The sequence below is a fragment of the Oncorhynchus gorbuscha genome, linkage group LG21, assembly GCF_021184085.1.
Source record: "Oncorhynchus gorbuscha isolate QuinsamMale2020 ecotype Even-year linkage group LG21, OgorEven_v1.0, whole genome shotgun sequence".
In the NCBI taxonomy this organism is placed as follows: domain Eukaryota; kingdom Metazoa; phylum Chordata; class Actinopteri; order Salmoniformes; family Salmonidae; genus Oncorhynchus; species Oncorhynchus gorbuscha.
In genome coordinates, this window is record NC_060193.1 from 8,090,702 (window position 1) to 8,113,565 (window position 22,864).

General features: G+C 37.6%; 2 protein-coding genes across 10 annotated transcripts in view; one reads left to right on the forward strand and one right to left on the reverse strand.

Moving 5' to 3' along the window:
- rcor2 (REST corepressor 2) overlaps positions 1-3,749 on the forward strand; it is a 28,179-nt gene extending 24,430 nt beyond the window's left edge. Inside the window, 4 exon segments of the mRNA XM_046318806.1 lie at positions 1,550-1,607; positions 1,763-1,980; positions 2,065-2,229; positions 2,231-3,749. Coding sequence (XP_046174762.1) covers positions 1,550-1,607; positions 1,763-1,980; positions 2,065-2,229; positions 2,231-2,431 — 642 coding nt within the window. The 3' untranslated portion in view covers positions 2,432-3,749.
- A 515-nt stretch (positions 3,750-4,264) lies between these two features.
- mark2b (MAP/microtubule affinity-regulating kinase 2b) overlaps positions 4,265-22,864 on the reverse strand; it is a 102,030-nt gene continuing 83,430 nt past the window's right edge. For 5 of the 9 annotated variants that reach the window (XM_046318792.1, XM_046318785.1, XM_046318793.1 and 2 more), the window contains 2 exons: positions 7,770-7,808; positions 4,265-6,436 (listed from right to left, as the gene is read on the reverse strand). In XM_046318792.1, the coding sequence (XP_046174748.1) occupies positions 5,992-6,436; positions 7,770-7,808 (484 nt within the window). In that variant the 3' untranslated portion in view covers positions 4,265-5,991. The remainder of the gene's footprint in view (positions 6,437-7,769; positions 7,809-22,864) is intronic. The other 4 variants (XM_046318787.1, XM_046318789.1, XM_046318790.1 and 1 more) reach the window with 2 other exon arrangements.

The window sequence follows — 22,864 nt, forward strand, 5'->3', positions numbered from 1 at the left end:
AGGTAGTTACCTGGAATGCATTTCCATGTGACTGGTACTGTATATAATGGGCCTACATTCCAACATCTTCTTGACTGTCCAACTCTAATAATCACTTGAGTCAGTGAGCATCAAATCGATGGATATTGGACTATTTTTGTTAAATTTTGATGGCAAGGAAATGGGACACATTCTCAGTACGGCTCTCCGGACCTCGTTGATGACAGAATACAGCCCGTGGGCAAAAATTTGTTTGACACCCCCTGATCTACACCCTGACCTGGTTGTCTAGGTAATAATAGATTACTTAGGACCTCCCCTCACCTGGTTGTCTAGGTCATAATGGATTAGTTAGGAACTCCCCTCACCAGGTTGTCTAGGTAATAATAGATTACTTAGGACCTCCCCTCACCTGGTTGTCTAGGTAATAATAGATTACTTAGGACCTCCCCTCACCTGGTTGTCTAGGTAATAATAGATTACTTAGGACCTCCCCTCACCTGGTTGTCTAGGTAATAATAGATTACTTAGGAACTCCCCTCACCTGGTTGTCTAGGTCATAATGGATTAGTTAGGAACTCCCCTCACCTGGTTGTCTAGGTCATAATGGATTCGTTAGGACCTCCCCTCACCTGGTTGTCTAGGTCATAATGGATTAGTTAGGAATTCCCCTCACCTGGTTGTCTAGGTCATAATGGATTAGTTAGGAACTCCCCTCACCTGGTTGTCTAGGTCATAATGGATTAGTTAGGAACTCCCCTCACCTGGTTGTCTAGGTCATAATGGATTAGTTAGGAACTCCCCTCACCTGGTTGTCTCGGTCATAATGGATTCGTTAGGAACTCCCCTCACCTGGTTGTCTAGGTCATAATGGATTAGTTAGGAACTCCCCTCACCTGGTTGTCTAGGTCATAATGGATTAGTTAGGAACTCCCCTCACCTGGTTGTCTAGGTCATAATGGATTCGTTAGGAACTCCCCTCACCTGGTTGTCTAGGTCATAATGGATTCGTTAGGAACTCCCCTCACCTGGTTGTCTAGGTCATAATGGATTAGTTAGGAACTCCTCACCTGGTTGTCTAGGTCATAATGGATTAGTTAGGAACTCCTCACCTGGTTGTCTAGGTAATAATGGATTAGTTAGGAACTCCCCTCACCTGGTTGTCTAGGTCATAATTGATTAGTTAGGAACTCCCCTCACCTGGTTGTCTAGGTCATAATGGATTCGTTAGGAACTCCCCTCACCTGGTTGTCTCGGTCATAATGGATGAGTTAGGAACTCCCCTCACCTGGTTGTCTAGGTCATAATGGATTCGTTAGGAACTCCTCACCTGGTTGTCTAGGTCATAATGGATGAGTTAGGAACTCCCCTCACCTGGTTGTCTAGGTCATAATGGATTCGTTAGAAACTCCCCTCACCTGGTTGTCTAGGTCATAATGGATTCGTTAGGAACTCCCCTCACCTGGTTGTCTAGGTCATAATGGATTCGTTAGGAACTCCCCTCACCTGGTTGTCTCGGTCATAATGAAAACAGTTTATTTATAACCAACTCTTCCTCCTCTCTCTCCAGCCAGCTCCCAAGATGAACTCTCGTTGGTCCACTGAGGAACAGCTGCTAGCGGTACAGGGTGAGTTAACAACACCCCCCTACCCCCCCAAAATACAACTCAATCCTTTTCTTTAACACAGGAAATTATTGTATTCTGGCAAATATAACTCACAGAAGAAACAGTTTGATACGTTTCAGATCACAACATTAAACACCCTGTTCTCCCCTCCTCAGCTATCCGTCGCTATGGTAAGGACTTGGCGGTGGTTGCCGAGGTAATCGGTAACAAAACTCTGGCCCAGGTGAGCTCCTTCTTCGTTAGTTACCGACGGCGATTCAATCTGGACGAGGTCGTCAAGGAGTGGCAGGCGGAACAAGACGTAGCCTCCACACAGGGGCCTTGTGGGAGTCGTAGTAGAAACGAAGAGAGGGGAGGAGCAGAGGAGGAAGAGGTCAGGAGGGGGTGAGGGTTTGTTTTGGTGAAAGTTTGAAAAGTCTGTTGCTGATCTAACCCCCCCCCTTCTCCTCCCTTCCAGATAAAGCAGGAAGACATTACTCCCCCCTGCGGTGACGCCAACTCCCCCTCCCCCTTCATCCAACAACCACACCCCTCCTCCTTCCCTCTCCCAGCCTCCCCCTTACTGCGCCCGGCTCCCCCTCTGCCCCCCAGCCTTCTCCGACAGCCCCCCCGCTCCAGACCCGACCCTCCAGACCCGAACCCCCCACAATCATCCCCCTCCCCCGTTGATCCGTCCTGCAGTCGTGGCTCCGGGCCAACAGGGGAGCTCTAGTCTCCGTAGGGAACTAGGAAACAACCTCCGCTCCTCTCCTCCTGCTTGCTCTGGTGCTGGTCAGCCTCCCTCACTGGTAGGGCTCAAAGTAGAGCAAACCAACTCTCACTGACAGAAAGGAGGGGACTCTTGTATATTTAGGGAGGGGCTCTTGTATACTCAGATGGGTAGATTGTGCTGCTAGTGGGAGTGTTTATCCATTATGACAGAACAATAGAAATCAGAATGCAGTTAGTTAGTTGAGTTCTAAGCGCCACCAGTCTGTTTGGTTCAGAAGCCTCTCGTTAAGTCCCCTCTGTATCAGTTCTGACTCACACTTATAAACCAACTGCACAACCTGTGAATAACCATACTTCCATCTGAGGCTTGGGTCATCCATCCTTCTGTTCCCGCCCCTCAGCAGAAAATAGAAGGACATGCCCACACATGCCTCACGGCTGTCTCCATAGCAACCAGCACAGATGTGACTGGTTACCCACGGCAACGGTGACCCTGTATTTCACCCATCCCTCCTCCCCAAAGAATAGAACTTTCAGAATACCAAAACCCTCAAGGAAAAGATACACTGGATTGTGGTGATGGATGCCATGACAACAGACCCCCCCCCCCACACACACAAAGTCTCCATGGCAACAGAACGAACTCTGGCAAAACACACCCAGGTTCCAGTTTCCACACTACAAGGTGCTGAACTAATGATTCCACAGGGGAACCAGGAAGATGTCTTCTACCAGATCCACGTATTATTGGTCTTATGACTGCAGCATTCTTTTGTTAGGTGATCTCTAAGTAGGTAGACTTCCCCATATATAGTGCACTACTTTGGATCAAATCCCTATAAGGTCCTGGTCCAATGTAGTGCACTATATTAGGGAATAGGATGCATTTGTAATCCCCAAGGCTCATGCATTTCTCCATTCTAAGTAGCATGCTAGTGTGGATATGGGACAGAGACCTGTTTTTGATTAAAAGCACAACAAAGTCTCAAATGGCAGTTGTGTGCTATGTAGGGGATAGTACTGTACACTTCACAGGTGTCGTCTGAGAACAAAATGTGAAGCCGAAATACTCGTCGGGTTGGATGGGCATTGTGGCAAGGAGCAGTGCAGCTTGGTTGTGTTTTGGAAGAGGATGCACAGCTCTTGACCTTTGCCTCTCCTGAGTCCGTACAGACAGGAGTTGTAAGTGATTGAGACAAGACTGTAACTACCAATTGGGGTGAAAATACAACAAACAAAAAAAAAGTCATTTCTGAACCTGCCATATGCAACGGTGCAGTTATAACGCAGATCTTTCGTGATACGTCTGGCACCCTATTCCCTACATAGTGCACTACTTTTGACCAGAGCTGGCACCCTATTCCCTACATAGTGCACTACTTTTGACCAGAGCTGGCACCCTATTCCCTACATAGTGCACTACTTTTGACCAGAGCTGGCACCCTATTCCCTACATAGTGCACTACTTTTGACCAGAGCTGGCACCCTATTCCCTACATAGTGCACTACTTTTGACCAGAGCTGGCACCCTATTCCCTACATAGTGCACTACTTTTGACCAGAGGACCCATAAGGAGTTATGGTGCCATTCGGGACACAGCTTTCAAATAATTTGTGGCTATAAATGACTTATATATGCCATTTAGCAGACGCTTTTATCCAAAGCGACTTACAGTCATGTGCATACATTCTACGTATGGGTGGTCCCGGGGATCGAACCCACTACCCTGGCGTTACAAGCGCCATGCTCTACCAACTGAGCTACAGAACCACTTGACTGTGTTTAGCAACAGGTAATGTGTTTAGCAACAGGTAATGTTCATGAAGTTTGAGACTGGATTTGCTTGCTATTGTTTTCAGGATATTTTCTTTTGGAATAAAACAAAATTACAACCATATTGTTTCCACTGAATTACATTTGTTAAATACACACTTTTGTTACTGGCCTAAATGCAACCAACTTTTTATTACTTTCCATAATTTATTTTGCACAAAAACAAATACATTTGTAGTCAACTCACCCGTCTCTCCCAACCAAATACTGGTTAAAATGTCGGACTCAAATTACAGCAAAAAAAGTGTAAAACAAAATAAATCAACACTGAAATATAGTCATAACAGCAAGAGTAAAGACAGCACCTGAAAACAATGATTTAACAGAACGACTTTTTAAACAAAGAACCGAGGCGTTTTGCTCAGGTACACCGTCCCCCATCATTTGGCTAGAGATTACTCAGCAAATCCCTCACTCTTTTCCACTGGCAGAGAAAGGAGGTAGAGAGAGAGAGAGCTCCTACTAAATAGAATCAACGCCGCTGACGACAAGAATAGTCGGTCACAAGGTGGGCACAGTGACACAACGTTTGGCCTCATCCCACAGAAAGGCAGCGGCAACACGTTCACATTATCAAAACCCAACCTACAGAAAATAAATCCACCTCAAAGTGAATGAGCAGTAGTCTTCATCACCCAGTCAGGAAGATGCCCGGTGGGGTGGGGTGGGTGGGGGGAGCTCAGGTGGGGCGTTCTTTAACCCAAACAAAGTGATTAAAAACACTAAAACAAATCAAGAAGTTCTAAATTAATTTGTTCAGAGATCAATTTTAAAATGAAATACTGATTGATAAAAGGCTGAATATCTGAACATACTACTCCTTGGGGAGAGATGGGAGTAGAAAGATGGCTGCTGTGTGTTCTCTGTACAGAAGCGTGATACAACCCCATCGATCATTAACAAGTTTCTTCGTCATAATAGAACAGCAACGAGAAGAACTACATTTGTCTTCTATAAAGAAAGGAAATTACCCCCCCCCCCCTTTTTGTGTCCAGTGTACAACCTTTTGACCTTAATAACCAACAACAAAGTGTTGTCGTCCAATGGTGAATCAAGTCTATTGGCCTGTGACTGGATGAAAAGGGGGATGATGTCACCCCTGATGAAAAAAAGGAAAGAGGGTTGAGGGACATGGGCGGGGGGGGGGGGGGCCTGGTGTGTTTGGATTCAAAACATCAGTCATTAAGGGTCCAGTTTGGTGTGTGTGTGTGAGACTTAAAACAGAGCAGTGTCTTGACATTCTCCCCTCACATCAAACGAGCAGAAAGTGTGTCCTTCCAACAAAGGCTTGTGGGGTGTTCTACAGTTCAGATTCCGGAGGGAGTCCATTTTGGGTCAGAGAACAGGAGACCCCAGGAGAACCATTCCAGTGTTGAGTTAGTTTATTTCCAGCATCAAGTCGGTCCTCTCTGTTCTCTTTAGAACTCTTCGAGTGTAACCCAGTCTAGAACCCATTGAAGTAGAACCGACAGTAGAAGAGCCTCGGAGCAGGTATGACGATGTGTTCAGACTCCCTCCCCTCAGTACAGTGTGTGTGTGTGTGTGTGTGTGGGGCAGCGAGAGAGAGGCAGAGTGTGTACAACCACCAGGTGAAGAGAGATAGTGGCAGAACCAACATGCAGTGGATCTAGAAGACGAGAACCCCAGCTAGAGAACCCAGTGAGGTTCTAAAACACAAACCTCAACAGAGGAAAAAAAACTAGACAGAACCACCCCCAGCAGAAGAACATTCACTCCACCCATTAACTTGTCAAACACAGAACCCCTCCCACCTACCCAGTACAACATCCTTCTCATTCAGTCTCTTCTCTCTATCCACATGTGTAAAATCGCTCCGTCTCACAGTTTGAGCTCGTTAGCGATCTTCGACGCGATGTTCTTAAACGCAATCGACGTCCCGGAGATCCTTTTGAAGCGCACGCCGTTCAGTGAGAGGCGGGGCAGCTTGCACACCTCCATCTCCCATTGGACGAAGTCGTCCCGGGAAGGGTTCCCGAAGATGCACAGCAGCATGTAGCGCTCCCGCAGCTCGTACTCACAGCTGTTGGATTCTAGAACCTTCCGAATCTCTCTCATCATCTCCCCGGGATCCAAAGAGGACGTGGTCTTCATGGACCAGGTGAACCGGAGGGAACGTGGTTTGGTCGACGGGTCCTTCGGTGGCGGGGTGGCGGTACCGGAAACGGGGGAGGAGTTATCCTTGTTCTCGTCTCCGCTGCCGCTGTGGGAGGAGCCTAGGACGCCACTCTTCTCTGATTTGTCGACGGTGCTGCTCAGCATCGACCTATAGGAGGAGAGAGTGGAGGGATGAAAGTAAGAGGGAGAGGGGGCAGGACGAGAGAGGCGGAGTAGGGGGGGGGTTGCAGTGGGAGGCAGGGGGGTTAGGGGTTGGAGAGGGAGGCAGGGGGAGTTAGGGGTTGGAGAGGGGCAGGAGGAGAGACGGAGGGGGCAGGAGGAGAGAGGGGGAGTAGGGGGTTGGAGAGGGAGGCAGGGGGGCAGTAGGGGGTTGGAGAGGGAGGCAGGGGAGGGGAGGGGGAGTAGGGGGTTGGAGAGGGGGCAGGGGGAGTAGGGGGTTGGAGAGGGGGCAGGGGGAGTAGGGGGTTGGAGAGGGAGGCAGGGGGAGTAGGGGGTTGGAGAGGGGGCAGGGGTCGGAGAGGGAGGCAGGGGGAAAGACGGAGGGGGCAGGAGGAGAGACGGAGGGGGCAGGAGGAGAGAAGGGGGTTGGAGAGGGAGGCAGGGGGAGTTAGGGGTTGGAGAGGGAGGCAGGGGGAGTTAGGGGTTGGAGAGCGGGCAGGAGGAGAGACGGAGGGGGCAGGAGGAGAGAGGGGGAGTAGGGGGTTGGAGAGGGAGGCAGGGGGAGTAGGGGGTTGGAGAGGGAGGCAGGGGGAGTAGGGGGTTGGAGAGGGGGCAGGGGAGTAGGGGGTTGGAGAGGGGCAGGGGGAGTAGGGGGTTGGAGAGGGAGGCAGGGGGAGTAGGGGGTTGGAGAGGGGGCAGGGGTCGGAGAGGGAGGCAGGGGGAGTAGGGGGTTGGAGAGGGGGCAGGGGTCGGAGAGGGGGCAGGGGAGAGACGGAGGGGGCAGGGGAGAGACGGAGGGGGCATGAGGAGAGAGGGGGAGTAGGGGGTCGGAGAGGGAGGAGAGAGAGAAACAGAGTGAGGAATGAGATGATTAGGAGAAACAGGGAGATAAGGTAAGGACAACACCCAATATGACTTAAATAGCCCTGACACACACACACACACACACACACACACACACACACACACACACACACACACACACACACACACACACACACACACACACACACACACACACACACACACACACACACACACACACACACACACACACACACACACACACACACACACACACACACACACACACACAACACACACCTCTAACCATGCATGTACATGCTTACGTCACACACACACCCATTCGCTAACATTCAGAAACTTCATCCCTGATTGGTTAAAACTAAGGTTTGTCAACCAATTACCGAATAAATTTACCAAATCACCCTTTAATCCAATCATATCTATCCCTCTGAGATCTACTGATTAGGTCTGATTGATTGATTGATTGATTGAGGGATGGTTGGTTTGAGTCTCACCTGCTTTCCTCATCCTGACCCTCTCCCTCATACGGACTCCTCAAGAAAAATCAACACAAGTTTAGTCTTCGGAGCTAACGGCTAATAGGCTACAAAATGTTAGTTTAACAGCTAGCAACACCACTAAGCACAGTACTATCCTCCACAAGCACACACGTTGACATTCCTATTCCAGAACCCATTCCTATTCCAGAACATAGTGGCTTTGTGTATCAGTACAGAACACCCTGTAGCATAAAACCACACCAGGGAGGGAAAAAATAAAATCACTTTAGTTTCAAAGGTTAAGGGGAGTAGGGGCATTTTAAAGATGTATTCATGATGATTGAAATGTTTATGAACTAATAGATTAGAACAGAGGGATGGTTTGATTTAGAATGGGATGTTTAGTTTGGAATGGTTTGGAATGGGATGTTTAGTTTGGAATGGTATGTTTAGTTTGGAATGGTTTGGAATAGGATGTTTAGTTTAGAATGGTTTGGAATGGGATGTTTAGTTTGGAATGGGATGTTTAGTTTGGAATGGTTTGGAATGGGATGTTTAGTTTAGAATGGTTTAGAATGGGATGTTTAGTTTAGAATGGTATGTTTAGTTTGGAATGGTTTGGAATGGGATGTTTAGTTTGGAATGGTTTGGAATGGGATGTTTAGTTTGGAATGGTTTGGAATGGGATGTTTAGTTTGGAATGGTTTGGAATGGGATGTTTAGTTTGGAATGGTTTGGAATGGGATGTTTAGTTTGGAATGGGATGTTTAGTTTGGAATGGTTTGGAATGGGATGTTTAGTTTGGAATGGTTTGGAATGGGATGTTTAGTTTGGAATGGTTTGGAATGGGATGTTTAGTTTGGAATGGTTTAGAATGGGATGTTTAGTTTGGAATGGTTTAGAATGGGATGTTTAGTTTGGAATGGGATGTTTAGTTTGGAATGGGATGTTTAGTTTGGAATGGTTTGGAATGGGATGTTTAGTTTGGAATGGTTTGGAATGGGATGTTTGGTTTGGAATGGGATGTTTAGTTTGGAATGGTTTGGAATGGGATGTTTAGTTTGGAATGGGATGTTTAGTTTGGAATGGTTTAGAATGGGATGTTTAGTTTGGAATGGTTTAGAATGGGATGTTTAGTTTGGAATGGTTTAGAATGGGATGTTTAGTTTGGAATGGTTTAGAATGGGATGTTAAGTTTGGAATGGTTTAGAATGGGATGTTTAGTTTGGAATGGTTTAGAATGGGATGTTTAGTTTGGAATGGTTTAGAATGGGATGTTTAGTTTGGAATGGTTTAGAATGGGATGTTTAGTTTGGAATGGTTTAGAATGGGATGTTTAGTTTGGAATGGTTTAGAATGGGATGTTTAGTTTGGAATGGGATGTTTAGTTTGGAACGGTTTAGCATTGGATGTTTAGTTTGGAATGGTTTAGAATGGGATGTTCAGTTTGGAATGGGATGTTTAGTTTGGAATGGTTTAGAATGGGATGTTTAGTTTGGAAAGGTTTGGAATGGGATGTTTATTTTGGAACGGTTTGGAATGGTATGGTTTAGTTTAATGATTTAATTTGTAATAGGATGGTTTAATTTGAAATGGTATGGTCTAGTCTGGAATGGTTTGGTCTGGAATGGAGGGGAGTATGAGTCCTGTGCCTAAAGAAGAGGGAAGGAAGGAGGGAAAGTGGGTCAAATAGTCTCTCCAACAGCATTACACTGCTGCACCTAGTCAGACTAGCCCTCTAAACCTGCACACACAGCACAGCCATGTACAGATAACAGAGGACGGATAGAATGAACAATATAATAGATAAGGAAATAGAGCCATGCACTACCGTCAAAAGTTTTAGAACACCTACTCATTCAAGGGTTTTTCTTTATTTTTACAATTTTCTACATTGTAGAATAATAGTGAAGACATCAAAACTATGAAATAACACATGGAATCATGTAGTAACCAAAAAAGTGTTAAACAAATCAAAATCTATTTTAGATTCTTCAAATTAGCCACCCTTTGCCTTCACAGCTTTGCACACGCTTGGTATTCTCTCAACCAGCTCATGAGGTAGTCACCTGGAATGCATTTCAATTATCAGGTGTGCCTTGTTAAAAGTTAATTTGTGGAATTTATTTCCTTCTTAAAGTGTTTGAGCCAGTCAGTTGTGTTGTGACCAGGTAGGGGTGGTATACAGCAGATAGACCTATTTGGTAAAAGACCAAATTATGGGCAAGAACAGCTCAAATAAGCAAAGAGAAATGACAGTCAATCATTACTTTAAGACATGAAGGTCAGTCAATACGGAAAATGTCTAGAACTCTGAAAGTTTCTTCAAGTGCAGTCGCAAAAACCATCCAGCGCTATGATGAAACTGGCTCTCATGAGGACCACCACAGGAAAGGAAGACCCAGAGTTACATCTAGTGCAGAGGATATGTTCCTTAGTTACCAGCCAGATAATACGCAGCCCAAATAAATGCTTCAGAGAGTTCAAGTAACAGACACATCTCAACATTAACTGTTCAGAGGAGACCGCGTGAATCAGGCTTTCATGGTTGAATTGCTGCAAAGAAACCACTACTAAAGGACACCAATAATGAGAAGAGACTTGCTTGGGCCAAGAAACACAAGCAATGGACATTAGACTGGTGGAAATTTGTCCTTTGGTCTGGAGTTCAAATTGGAGATTTTTGGTTCCCAACCGCAGTGACTTTGTGAGACGCGGTGTGGGTGAACGGATGATCTCTGCATGTGTATTTCCCACCGTGAAGCATGGAGGAGGAGGTGTTATGTTGTAGGGGTGCTTTGCTGGTGACACTAAATACTTAAACAGCATGACTACCACATCATTCTGCAGTAATATGTCATCCCATCTGGTTTGGGCTTAGTGGGACGATCATTTGTTTTTTCCACAGGACAATGACCCAACACACCTCCAGGCTGTGTAACGACGATTTTACCAAGAAGGAGAGTGATGGAGTGCTGCATCAGATGACCTGGCATCCACAATCCCCCGACCTTAATCAAATTGAGATGTTTTGGGATGAGTCGGACTGCAGAGAGAGGGGAAAAGCAGCCAACAAGTGCTCAGCATATGTGGGAACTCCTTCAAGACTGTTGGAAAATCATTCCAGATGAAGCTGGTTGAGAATTTGAAGAATCTCAAATATATTTAGATTTTTTTTTAACACTTGTTTGGTTACTACATGATTCCATATGTGTTATTTCATAGTTTTCATGTCATCATTATTATTCTACAATTTAGAAAATAGTAAAAATAAAGAAAAACCCTTGAATGAGTAGGTGTTCTAAAACTTTTGACCGGTAGTGTATGACTGAAAAAGCCACAGCCACAGAGACACGACATGCAGACTGACAAACTGACAAATTCAACTGAGCACCGACTAAATAGTTCCTTTTATACTGAACAAATATAAATCATATAGCAGTTAAAAATAGACATGCAGATATAATATAGATATGTAGATATAATAATGACATATAGATATAATAATGACATAAAGATAAGAGATGTATAGATATAATATAGATATGTAGATATAATATAGATGCATAGATATAATATAGATATGTAGATATAATATAGATGTATAGATATAATATAGATATGTAGATATAATAATGACATATAGATATAATAATGACATAAAGATAAGAGATGTATAGATATAATATAGATATGTAGATATAATATAGATGTATAGATATAATATAGATATGTAGATATAATATAGATGTATAGATATAATAATGACATAAAGATAAGAGATGTATAGATATAATATAGATATGTAGATATAATATAGATGTATAGATATAATATAGATATGTAGATATAATATAGATGTATAGATATAATATAGATATGTAGATATAATATAGATGTATAGATATAATATAGATATGTAGATATAATATAGATGAATAGATATAATATAGATATGTAGATATAATAATGACATAAAGATAAGAGATGTATAGATATAATATAGATATGTAGATATAATATAGATGTATAGATATAATATAGATATGTATATATAATATAGATGTATAGATATAATATAGATATGTAGATATAATATAGATGTATAGATATAATATAGATATGTAGATATAATATAGATGTATAGATATAATATAGATATGTAGATATAATATAGATGTATAGATATAATATAGATGTATAGATATAATATAGATATGTAGATATAATATAGATGTATAGATATAATATAGATATGTAGATATAATAATGACATTTAGAAATAATATAGATGTAGATATAATAATGACATATAGATATAATAATGACATATAGATATAACAATGACATATAGATATAATAATGACATATAGATATAATAATGACATATAGATATAATAATGACATATAGATATAATAATGACATATAGATATAATATAGATGTAGATATAATAATGACATATAGATATAATATAGATGTAGATATAATAATGACATATAGATATAATAATGACATATAGATATAATATAGATGTAGATATAATAATGACATATAGATATAATAATGACATAAAGATATAATAATGACATATAGATATAATAATGACATATAGATATAATATAGATGTAGATATAATAATGACATATAGATATAATAATGACATATAGATATAATAATGACATTTAGAAATAATATAGATGTAGATATAGTAATGACATATAGATATAATAATGACATATAGATATAATATAGATGTAGATATAATAATGACATATAGATATAATAATGACATATAGATATAATATAGATGTAGATATAATAATGACATATAGATATAATAATGACATTTAGAAATAATATAGATGTAGATATAGTAATGACATATAGATATAATAATGACATATAGATATAATAATGACATTTAGAAATAATATAGATGTAGATATAGTAATGACATATAGATATAATATAGATGTAGATATAATAATGACATATAGATATAATAATGACATATAGATATAATAATGACATATAGATATGTAGATATAATATAATAATGACATATAGATATAATAATGACATATAGATATAATAATGACATATAGATATAATAATGACATATAGATATAATAATGACATATAGATATAATAATGACATATAGATATGTAGATATAATATAATAATGACATATAGATATAATAATGACATATAGATATAATAATGACATATAGATATAATAATGACATATAGATATAATAATGACATATAGATATAATATAGATGTAGATATAATAATGACATATAGATATAATATAGATGTAGATATAATAATGACATATAGATATAATATAGATGTAGATATAATAATGACATATAGATATAATAATGACATATAGATATAATATAGATGTAGATATAATAATGACATATTGATACATATTGACATAAATAATGATATAGATGTAGATATAATAATGACATATAGATATAATAATGACATATAGATATAATAATGACATATAGATATAATATAGATGTAGATATAATAATGACATATAGATATAATATAGATGTAGATATAATAATGACATATAGATATAATAATGACATATAGATATAATATAGATGTAGATATAATAATGACATATAGATATAATAATGACATATAGATATAATAATGACATATAGATATAATAATGACATATAGATATAATATAGATGTAGATATAATAATGACATATAGATATAATAATGACATAAAGATATAATAATGACATATAGATATAATAATGACATAGATATAATATAGATGTAGATATAATAATGACATATAGATATAATAATGACATAAAGATATAATAATGACATATAGATATAATAATGACATATAGATATAATATAGATGTAGATATAATAATGACATATAGATATAATAATGACATATAGATATAATAATGACATTTAGAAATAATATAGATGTAGATATAGTAATGACATATAGATATAATAATGACATATAGATATAATATAGATGTAGATATAATAATGACATATAGATATAATAATGACATATAGATATAATATAGATGTAGATATAATAATGACATATAGATATAATAATGACATATAGATATAATAATGACATATAGATATAATAATGACATATAGATATAATATAGATGTAGATATAATAATGACATATAGATATAATAATGACATTTAGAAATAATATAGATGTAGATATAGTAATGACATATAGATATAATAATGACATATAGATATAATAATGACATATAGATATAATAATGACATTTAGAAATAATATAGATGTAGATATAGTAATGACATATAGATATAATATAGATGTAGATATAATAATGACATATAGATATAATAATGACATATAGATATAATAATGACATATAGATATGTAGATATAATATAATAATGACATATAGATATAATAATGACATATAGATATAATAATGACATATAGATATGTAGATATAATATAATAATGACATATAGATATAATAATGACATATAGATATAATAATGACATATAGATATAATAATGACATATAGATATAATATAGATGTAGATATAATAATGACATATAGATATAATATAGATGTAGATATAATAATGACATATAGATATAATAATGACATATAGATATAATATAGATGTAGATATAATAATGACATATTGATATAATATAGATGTAGATATAATAATGACATATAGATATAATAATGACATATAGATATAATAATGACATATAGATATAATATAGATGTAGATATAATAATGACATATAGATATAATAATGACATATAGATATAATATAGATGTAGATATAATAATGACATATAGATATAATATAGATGTAGATATAATAATGACATATAGATATAATATAGATGTAGATATAATAATGACATATAGATATAATAATGACATATAGATATAATATAGATGTAGATATAATAATGACATATAGATATAATAATGACATATAGATATAATATAGATGTAGATATAATAATGACATATAGATATAATATAGATGTAGATATAATAATGACATATTGATATAATATAGATGTAGATATAATAATGACATATAGATATAATAATGACATATAGATATAATATAGATGTAGATATAATAATGACATATAGATATAATAATGACATATAGATATAATATAGATGTAGATATAATAATGACATATAGATATAATATAGATGTAGATATAATAATGACATATAGATATAATAATGACATATAGATATAATATAGATGTAGATATAATAATGACATATAGATATAATATAGATGTAGATATAATGACATATAGATATAATAATGACATATAGATATAATAATGACATATAGATATAATAATGACATATAGATATGTAGATATAATAATGACATATAGATATAATATAGATGTAGATATAATAATGACATATAGATATAATATAGATGTAGATATAATAATGACATATAGATATAATAACGACATATAGATATAATATAGATGTAGATATAATAATGACATATTGATATAATAATGACATATAGATATAATATAGATGTAGATATAATAATGACATATAGATATAATAATGACATATAGATATAATAATGACATATAGATATAATATAGATGTAGATATAATAATGACATATAGATATAATATAGATGTAGATATAATAATGACATATAGATATAATAATGACATATAGATATAATATAGATGTAGATATAATAATGACATATAGATATAATATAGATGTAGATATAATAATGACATATAGATATAATAATGACATATAGATATAATAATGACATATAGATATAATATAGATGTAGATATAATGACATATAGATATAATAATGACATATAGATATAATAATGACATATAGATATGTAGATATAATAATGACATATAGATATAATAATGACATATAGATATAATAATGACATTTAGAAATAATATAGATGTAGATATAATAATGATATATAGATATGACATATAGATATAATAATGACATATAGATATAATAATGACATTTAGAAATAATATAGATGTAGATATAATAATGACATATAGATATAATAATGACATATAGATATAATAATGACATATAGATATAATAATGACATATAGATATAATATAATAATGACATATAGATATAATAATGACATATAGATATAATATAATAATGACATATAGATATTATAATGACATATAGATATAATATAGATGTAGATATAATAATGACATATAGATATAATAATGACATATAGATATAATATAGATGTAGATATAATAATGACATATAGATATAATAATGACATATAGATATAATAATGACATATAGATATAATAATGACATATAGATATAATATAGATGTAGATATAATAATGACATATTGATATAATATAGATGTAGATATAATAATGACATATAGATATAATAATGACATATAGATATAATAATGACATGTAGATATAATAATGACATATAGATATAATAATGACATATAGATATAATATAGATGTAGATATAATAATGACATATAGATATAATATAGATGTAGATATAATAATGACATATAGATATAATAATGACATATAGATATAATATAGATGTAGATATAATAATGACATATAGATATAATAATGACATATAGATATAATATAGATGTAGATATAATGACATATAGATATAATAATGACATATAGATATAATAATGACATATAGATATGTAGATATAATATAATAATGACATATAGATATAAGTTAACCCGCTGTTCCCCCTAACAAGGCAGTCAACCCGCTGTTCCCCCGAACAAGGCAGTCAACCTGCTGTTCCCCCGAACAAGGCAGTTAACCCGCTGTTCCCCCGAACAAGGCAGTTAACCCGCTGTTCCCCCGAACAAGGCAGTTAACCCGCTGTTCCCCCGAACAAGGCAGTTAACCCGCTGTTCCCCCGAACAAGGCAGTTAACCCGCTGTTCCCCCGAACAAGGCAGTCAACCCGCTGTTCCCCTGAACAAGGCAGTCAACCCGCTGTTCCCCCGAATAAGGCAGTTAACCCGCTGTTCCCCCGAACAAGGCAGTCAACCCACTGTTCCCCTGAACAAGGCAGTCAACCCGCTGTTCCCCTGAACAAGGCAGTTAACCCGCTGTTCCCCCGAACAAGGCAGTCAACCCACGGTTCCCCTGAACAAGGCAGTTAACCCACTGTTCCCCTGAACAAGGCAGTCAACCCACTGTTCCCCTGAACAAGGCAGTTAACCCACTGTTCCCCTGAACAAGGCAGTCAACCCGCTGTTCCCCTGAACAAGGCAGTCAACCCGCTGTTCCCCTGAACAAGGCAGTCAACCCACTGTTCCCCTGAACAAGGCAGTTAACCCACTGTTCCCCTGAACAAGGCAGTTAACCCACTGTTCCCCGGTAGGCCGTCATTGTAAATAAGAATTGTTCTCAACTGACTAGTTAAATAAAGGTTCAATAATTTTTTTATAATAATTACATCATGTATAGATAATGATATAATATAATAATGATATACTATAATAGATATAATAAAGTGATATATATATATATAATGACATAATGTATAATGATATAATATAATAATGATATACTATAATAGATATAATTGATATATATATAATTACATCATGTATAGATAATGATATAATATAATAATGATATACTATAATAGATATAATGGAGTGATATATATATAATGACATAATGTATAGATAATGATATAATATAATAATGATATACTATAATAGATATAATGGAGTGATATATATATAATGACATAATGTATAGATAATGATATAATATAATAATGATATACTATAATAGATATAATGGAGTGATATATATATATAATGACATAATGTATAGATAATGATATAATATAATAATGATATACTATAATAGATATAATGGAGTGATATATATATATAATGACATAATGTATAGATAATGATATAATATAATATAATAATGATATACTATAATAGATATAATAGAGATGATATATATATAATGACATAATGTATAGATAATGATATAATATAATAACGATATACTATAATAGATATAATAGAGATGATATATAGACAATGACATAATGTATAGATAATGCTATAATATAATAACAATATACTATAATAGATATAATAGAGATGATATATAGACAATGACATAATGTAAATATTGGAAAGCTGCCACAGTCATCCCCCACTTCAAAGGGGGAGACACTCTAGACCCAAACTGCTACAGACCTATATCCATCCTGCCCTGCCTTTCTAAGGTCTTCGAAAGCCAACAAACAGATCGCCGACCATTTCGAATCCCACAGTACCATCTCCGCTATGCAATCTGGTTTCCGAGCTGGTCATGGGTGCACCTCAGCCACGCTCAAGGTACTAAACGACATTATAACCGCCATCGATAAGAGACATTACTGTGCAGCCGTATTCATCGACGTGGCCAAGGCTTTCGACTCTGTCAATCACCACATCCTCATCGGCAGACTCGACAGCCTTGGTTTCTCAAATGATTGCCTCGCCTGGTTCACCAACTACTTCTCCGATAGAGTTCAGTGTGTCAAATCGGAGGGCCTGTTGTCCGGACCCCTGGCAGTCTCTATGGGGGTGCCACAGGGTTCAAATTCTCAGGCCGACTCTTTTCTCTGTATACATCAATGATGTCGCTCTTGCTGCTGGTGATTCTCTGATCCACCTCTACGCAGACGACACCATGCTGTATACTTCTGGCCCTTCTTTGGACACTGCGTTAACTAACCTCCAAACGAGCTTCAATGCCATACAACACTCCTTCCGTGGCCTCCAACTGCAAGTAAAACTAAATGCATGTTCTTAAACCGATCGCTGCCCGCACCTGCCCGCCCGTCCAGCATCACTACTCTGGATGGTTCAGACTTAGAATGTGTGGACAATTACAAATACCTAGGTGTCTGGTTAGACTGTAAACTCTCCTTCCAGACTCACATTAAGCATCTCCAATCCAAAATCAAATCTATAATTGGCTTCCTATTTCACAACAAAGCCTCCTTCACTCACGCTGCCAAACATACCCTCGTAAAACTGACCATCCTACCGATCCTCGACTTCGACGATGTCATTTATAAAATAGCCTCCAACACTCTACTCAGCAAACTGGATGCAGTTTATCACAGTGCCATCCGTTTTGTCACCACAGCCCCATATACTACCCACCACTGAGACCTGTATGCTCTAGTCGGCTGGTCCTCGCTTCATATTCATCGCCAAACCCACTGGCTCCAGGTCATCTATAAGTCTTTGCTAGGTAAAGCTCCACCTTATCTCAGCTCACTGGTCACCATCCACCCGTAGCACGCGCTCCAGCAGGTATATTTCACTGGTCATCCCAAAAAGCCTATACCTTCTTTGGCCGCCTTTCCTTCCAGTTCTCTGCTGCCAATGACTGGAACTAATTGCAAAAATCACTGAAGCTGGAGACTCACATCTCCCTCACTAACTTTAAACATCAGCTATCAGAGCAGCTTACAGATCATTGCACCTGTACATAGCCCATCTGTAAATAGCCCATACAGCTACCTCATCCCCATATTTTATTTGCTCCTTTGAACCCCACTATCTCCACTTCCACATCTATCACGTCAGTGTTTAATTGGTATGTTGTATTTACTTCGCCACTATGGCCTATTTGTTGCCTTACCTCCCTTATCTTACCTCATTTGCACACACTGTATATATACTGTATATAGACTTTTCTATTGTGTTATTGACTGTATGTTTGTTTGTTCCATGTGTAACTGTATTGTTGTTTGTGTCGCATTGCTTTATCTTGGCCAGGTCGCAGTTGTAAATGAGAACTATGTTCTCACCTGGCCTACACCTGGTTAATTAAAATAAATAAAAATATGACATAATATAGATATAATATAACATCTATATAATAATGCTGGCCCATTACTCTCTGCTCCAATAAAACATGTGCTTGCTGTTTCTAATCTTCACCAGCAGAGAGAGCAGTCACTCTGCCTAACCTGCTAAATTACACCCCCTGGTGGTGTAAAGTGTCATCACACTGACATTTAAATGTAAACATCATAACCCAACGTGGAAAAACCCAGGTGTCTTCTGTGAAAGTGTTGTTGCAACAGTGTGTGTGTGTGTGAGATAACTGTGTGAGCGATAACCGTGTGTGTGAGAGATAACTGTGCGTTTATTTATTTAAAAAATATTTCACACAGATAAAGTGTGTGTGTGCTGCACTATAAAAGGTAGTGTAGTCAGAGATGGAGTGATGCAAAAAAGAAACTCCTTAACATCTCTCTCTCTCAAAACAACTTCCTTTAGGGTTGGGATTAATACCTTCAATTATATTGACATTTTCTCTCCCTGTAAATTAAATTCCAGGCCAGTCTTTGAATTGAGAGATAATTCCATTATTAGGTCATTCAAAGAATTCAATTCCATTATTAGGTCATTCAAAGAATTCAATTCCATTATTAGGTCATTCAAAGAATTCAATTCCATTATTAGGTCATTCAAAGAATTCAATTCCCAATTTAATATTATCCTCAACAATTCCACAAATGTAAACTCAATTCCCTCTGGCTTCTAGGCTGATCATGTCACTGTTCAGACAGCTTAGCTATACTGGAAATATAGAAATACAAGTGTTAATGATTGTTCTGTTTTATTCTGCAGTCAATGTATGATACTATGTGCAACAATTCGATTAACTGGGAAATGTAGAACTATTGATTTGAAACTAAATTCCAAAAGATTAAATGTTTTTACAATTACAATTTTTAAAAAAATCCATAACAGTCCCAATTCCAATTCAATAACTTGATTGTTGAAATTCAAATTCAATTAAACATACATTCTCCACTTCATGAGTGAATTCAAGGATTTAATTGGATTTTCAAATAAAATTGCAAATCGACCCAAAGTCCTGCTTAGAACCATGGTCTACTACTAACTAAAGCTGGGAAACCCCCCCCCCATCGTACCACTCAATGGTGTTGTCAGTGACAGTGGTGTAAAGTACTTAAGTAGTACTTTAAAGTATTTTTACTTAAGTAGTTATTTGGGGTATCTGTACTTTACCTTTTCTATTTTTGACAACTTTTACTTCACTACATTCCTGAAGAAAATAATTTACTTTTTACTCCACACATTTTCCCTGACATCCAAAAGTACTCACTCCATTTTGAATACTTATTAGCAGGACAGGAAAATGGTCAAATTCACATGCGTATCAAGAGAACATCCCTGTTCATCCCTACTGCCTCTGATCTGGAGGATTCACTAAACAGAGAACATCCCTGGTCCCTACTGCCTCTGATCTGGAGGATTCACTAAACAGAGAACATCCCTGGTCCCTACTGCCTCTGATCTGGCAGACTCACTAAACAGAGAACATCCCTGGTCATCCCTACTGCCTCTGATCTGGCAGACTCACTAAACAGAGAACATCCCTGGTCATCCCTACTGCCTCTGATCTGGCAGACTCACTAAACAGAGAACATCCCTGGTCATCCCTACTGCCTCTGATCTGGCAGACTCACTAAACAGAGAACATCCCTGGTCATCCCTACTGCCTCTGATCTGGCAGACTCACTAAACAGAGAACATCCCCGGTCATCCCTACTGCCTCTGATCTGGTGGATTCACTAAACAGAGAACATCCCTGGTCCCTACTACCTCTGATCTGGAGGACTCACTAAACAGAGAACATCCCTGGTCATCCCTACTGCCTCTGATCTGGAGGACTCACTAAAACACACATGCTTCATTTGTAAATGTCTGCATGTTGGAGTGTGCCCCTGGCTATCTGTAAATACATTTTAAAACGGTGCCATCTGCTTTGCTTAATATAAGGAATTTGAAATGATTTATACTTTTACTTTTTATACTTAGGTATATTTAAAACCAAATACTTTTACTCAAGTAGTATTTTACTGGGTGATTTTTCATTAAAAAGGTATCTTTCTTGACTTTTACGCAAGTGATCAGTGATCAGTGATCAGTACCGGCCAGGGTATGAGGTGAATCAAAGGCCGGTGTGTACAGGGTCAGGTTAGGTGATTGTCTCTCATATGACCCATAGGGGTTTGATCAGTTGTTGTGTACTGTTACGGGGTCTAGGGTACTCTTTGAGATTCACTCCGTACCTAAAAACATCCGGCGCTAGCTGAGCAACCTCCCTAACAGAAGAGATGACATCATATCCCGTCAAACCAGTGACATCACTTCCTATTTTTGAGGTAGGGGTAACCTGATCCCTGGTGTTCCCTCTATTCCTCCAACGCCTACTCTCTATTTACACACTCACTCTCTCGGACACAAAGGGTGAGCTCACACAGAGAGGGATGAGGTGAGAGGATGATGGATAGAGGGATGGGGTGAGAGGATGATGGAGAGAAGATGAGTTGAGAGTATGATGGATGAGGTGAGAGTATGATGGATAGAGAGATGATGATGGAGAGAGGGATGATGTGAGAGGATGATGGAGAGATGAGGTGAGAGGATGAGGTGAGAGAATGATGGAAGGAGGGAAAGATAGGTTTTATTGTGCAAAAGGTTTCCAAAATTCCTTGTGCAAAAGGTTTCCAAAATTCCTTGGTTTTACCAATTCCAGGTTTGAGGATTCACTGGAGATTGTGTCCCCTGCTGATTCTAGAAATCCTCCAACCGGGATTTCTGGAAAACCAGACAATTTTAGATACGATTTTCCAACCCTACTGGGGGGGGGGGGGGTAACGTTAGTAACCGGAGCAACAAAACACTTCACTCAAAACCAGCGGCAAAAAAAAGAGGCCAGCCACAGAATCGAGAGGGTAAAGGTCAGAGGTCAAGGCACAGGGAAAATCAAAACAAAAAGCGTTACGAAACACCAAACAAGGGGGAGAATTTTGGTTGCTTCCCAAATGAAACATTATTCCTTACATAATGCACTACTTCTGACCAGGGGCTCTGGTCTATATAGGGGAAAGGGTGCCATTTGGGATGCAAATAATATCCATATATATATATCCA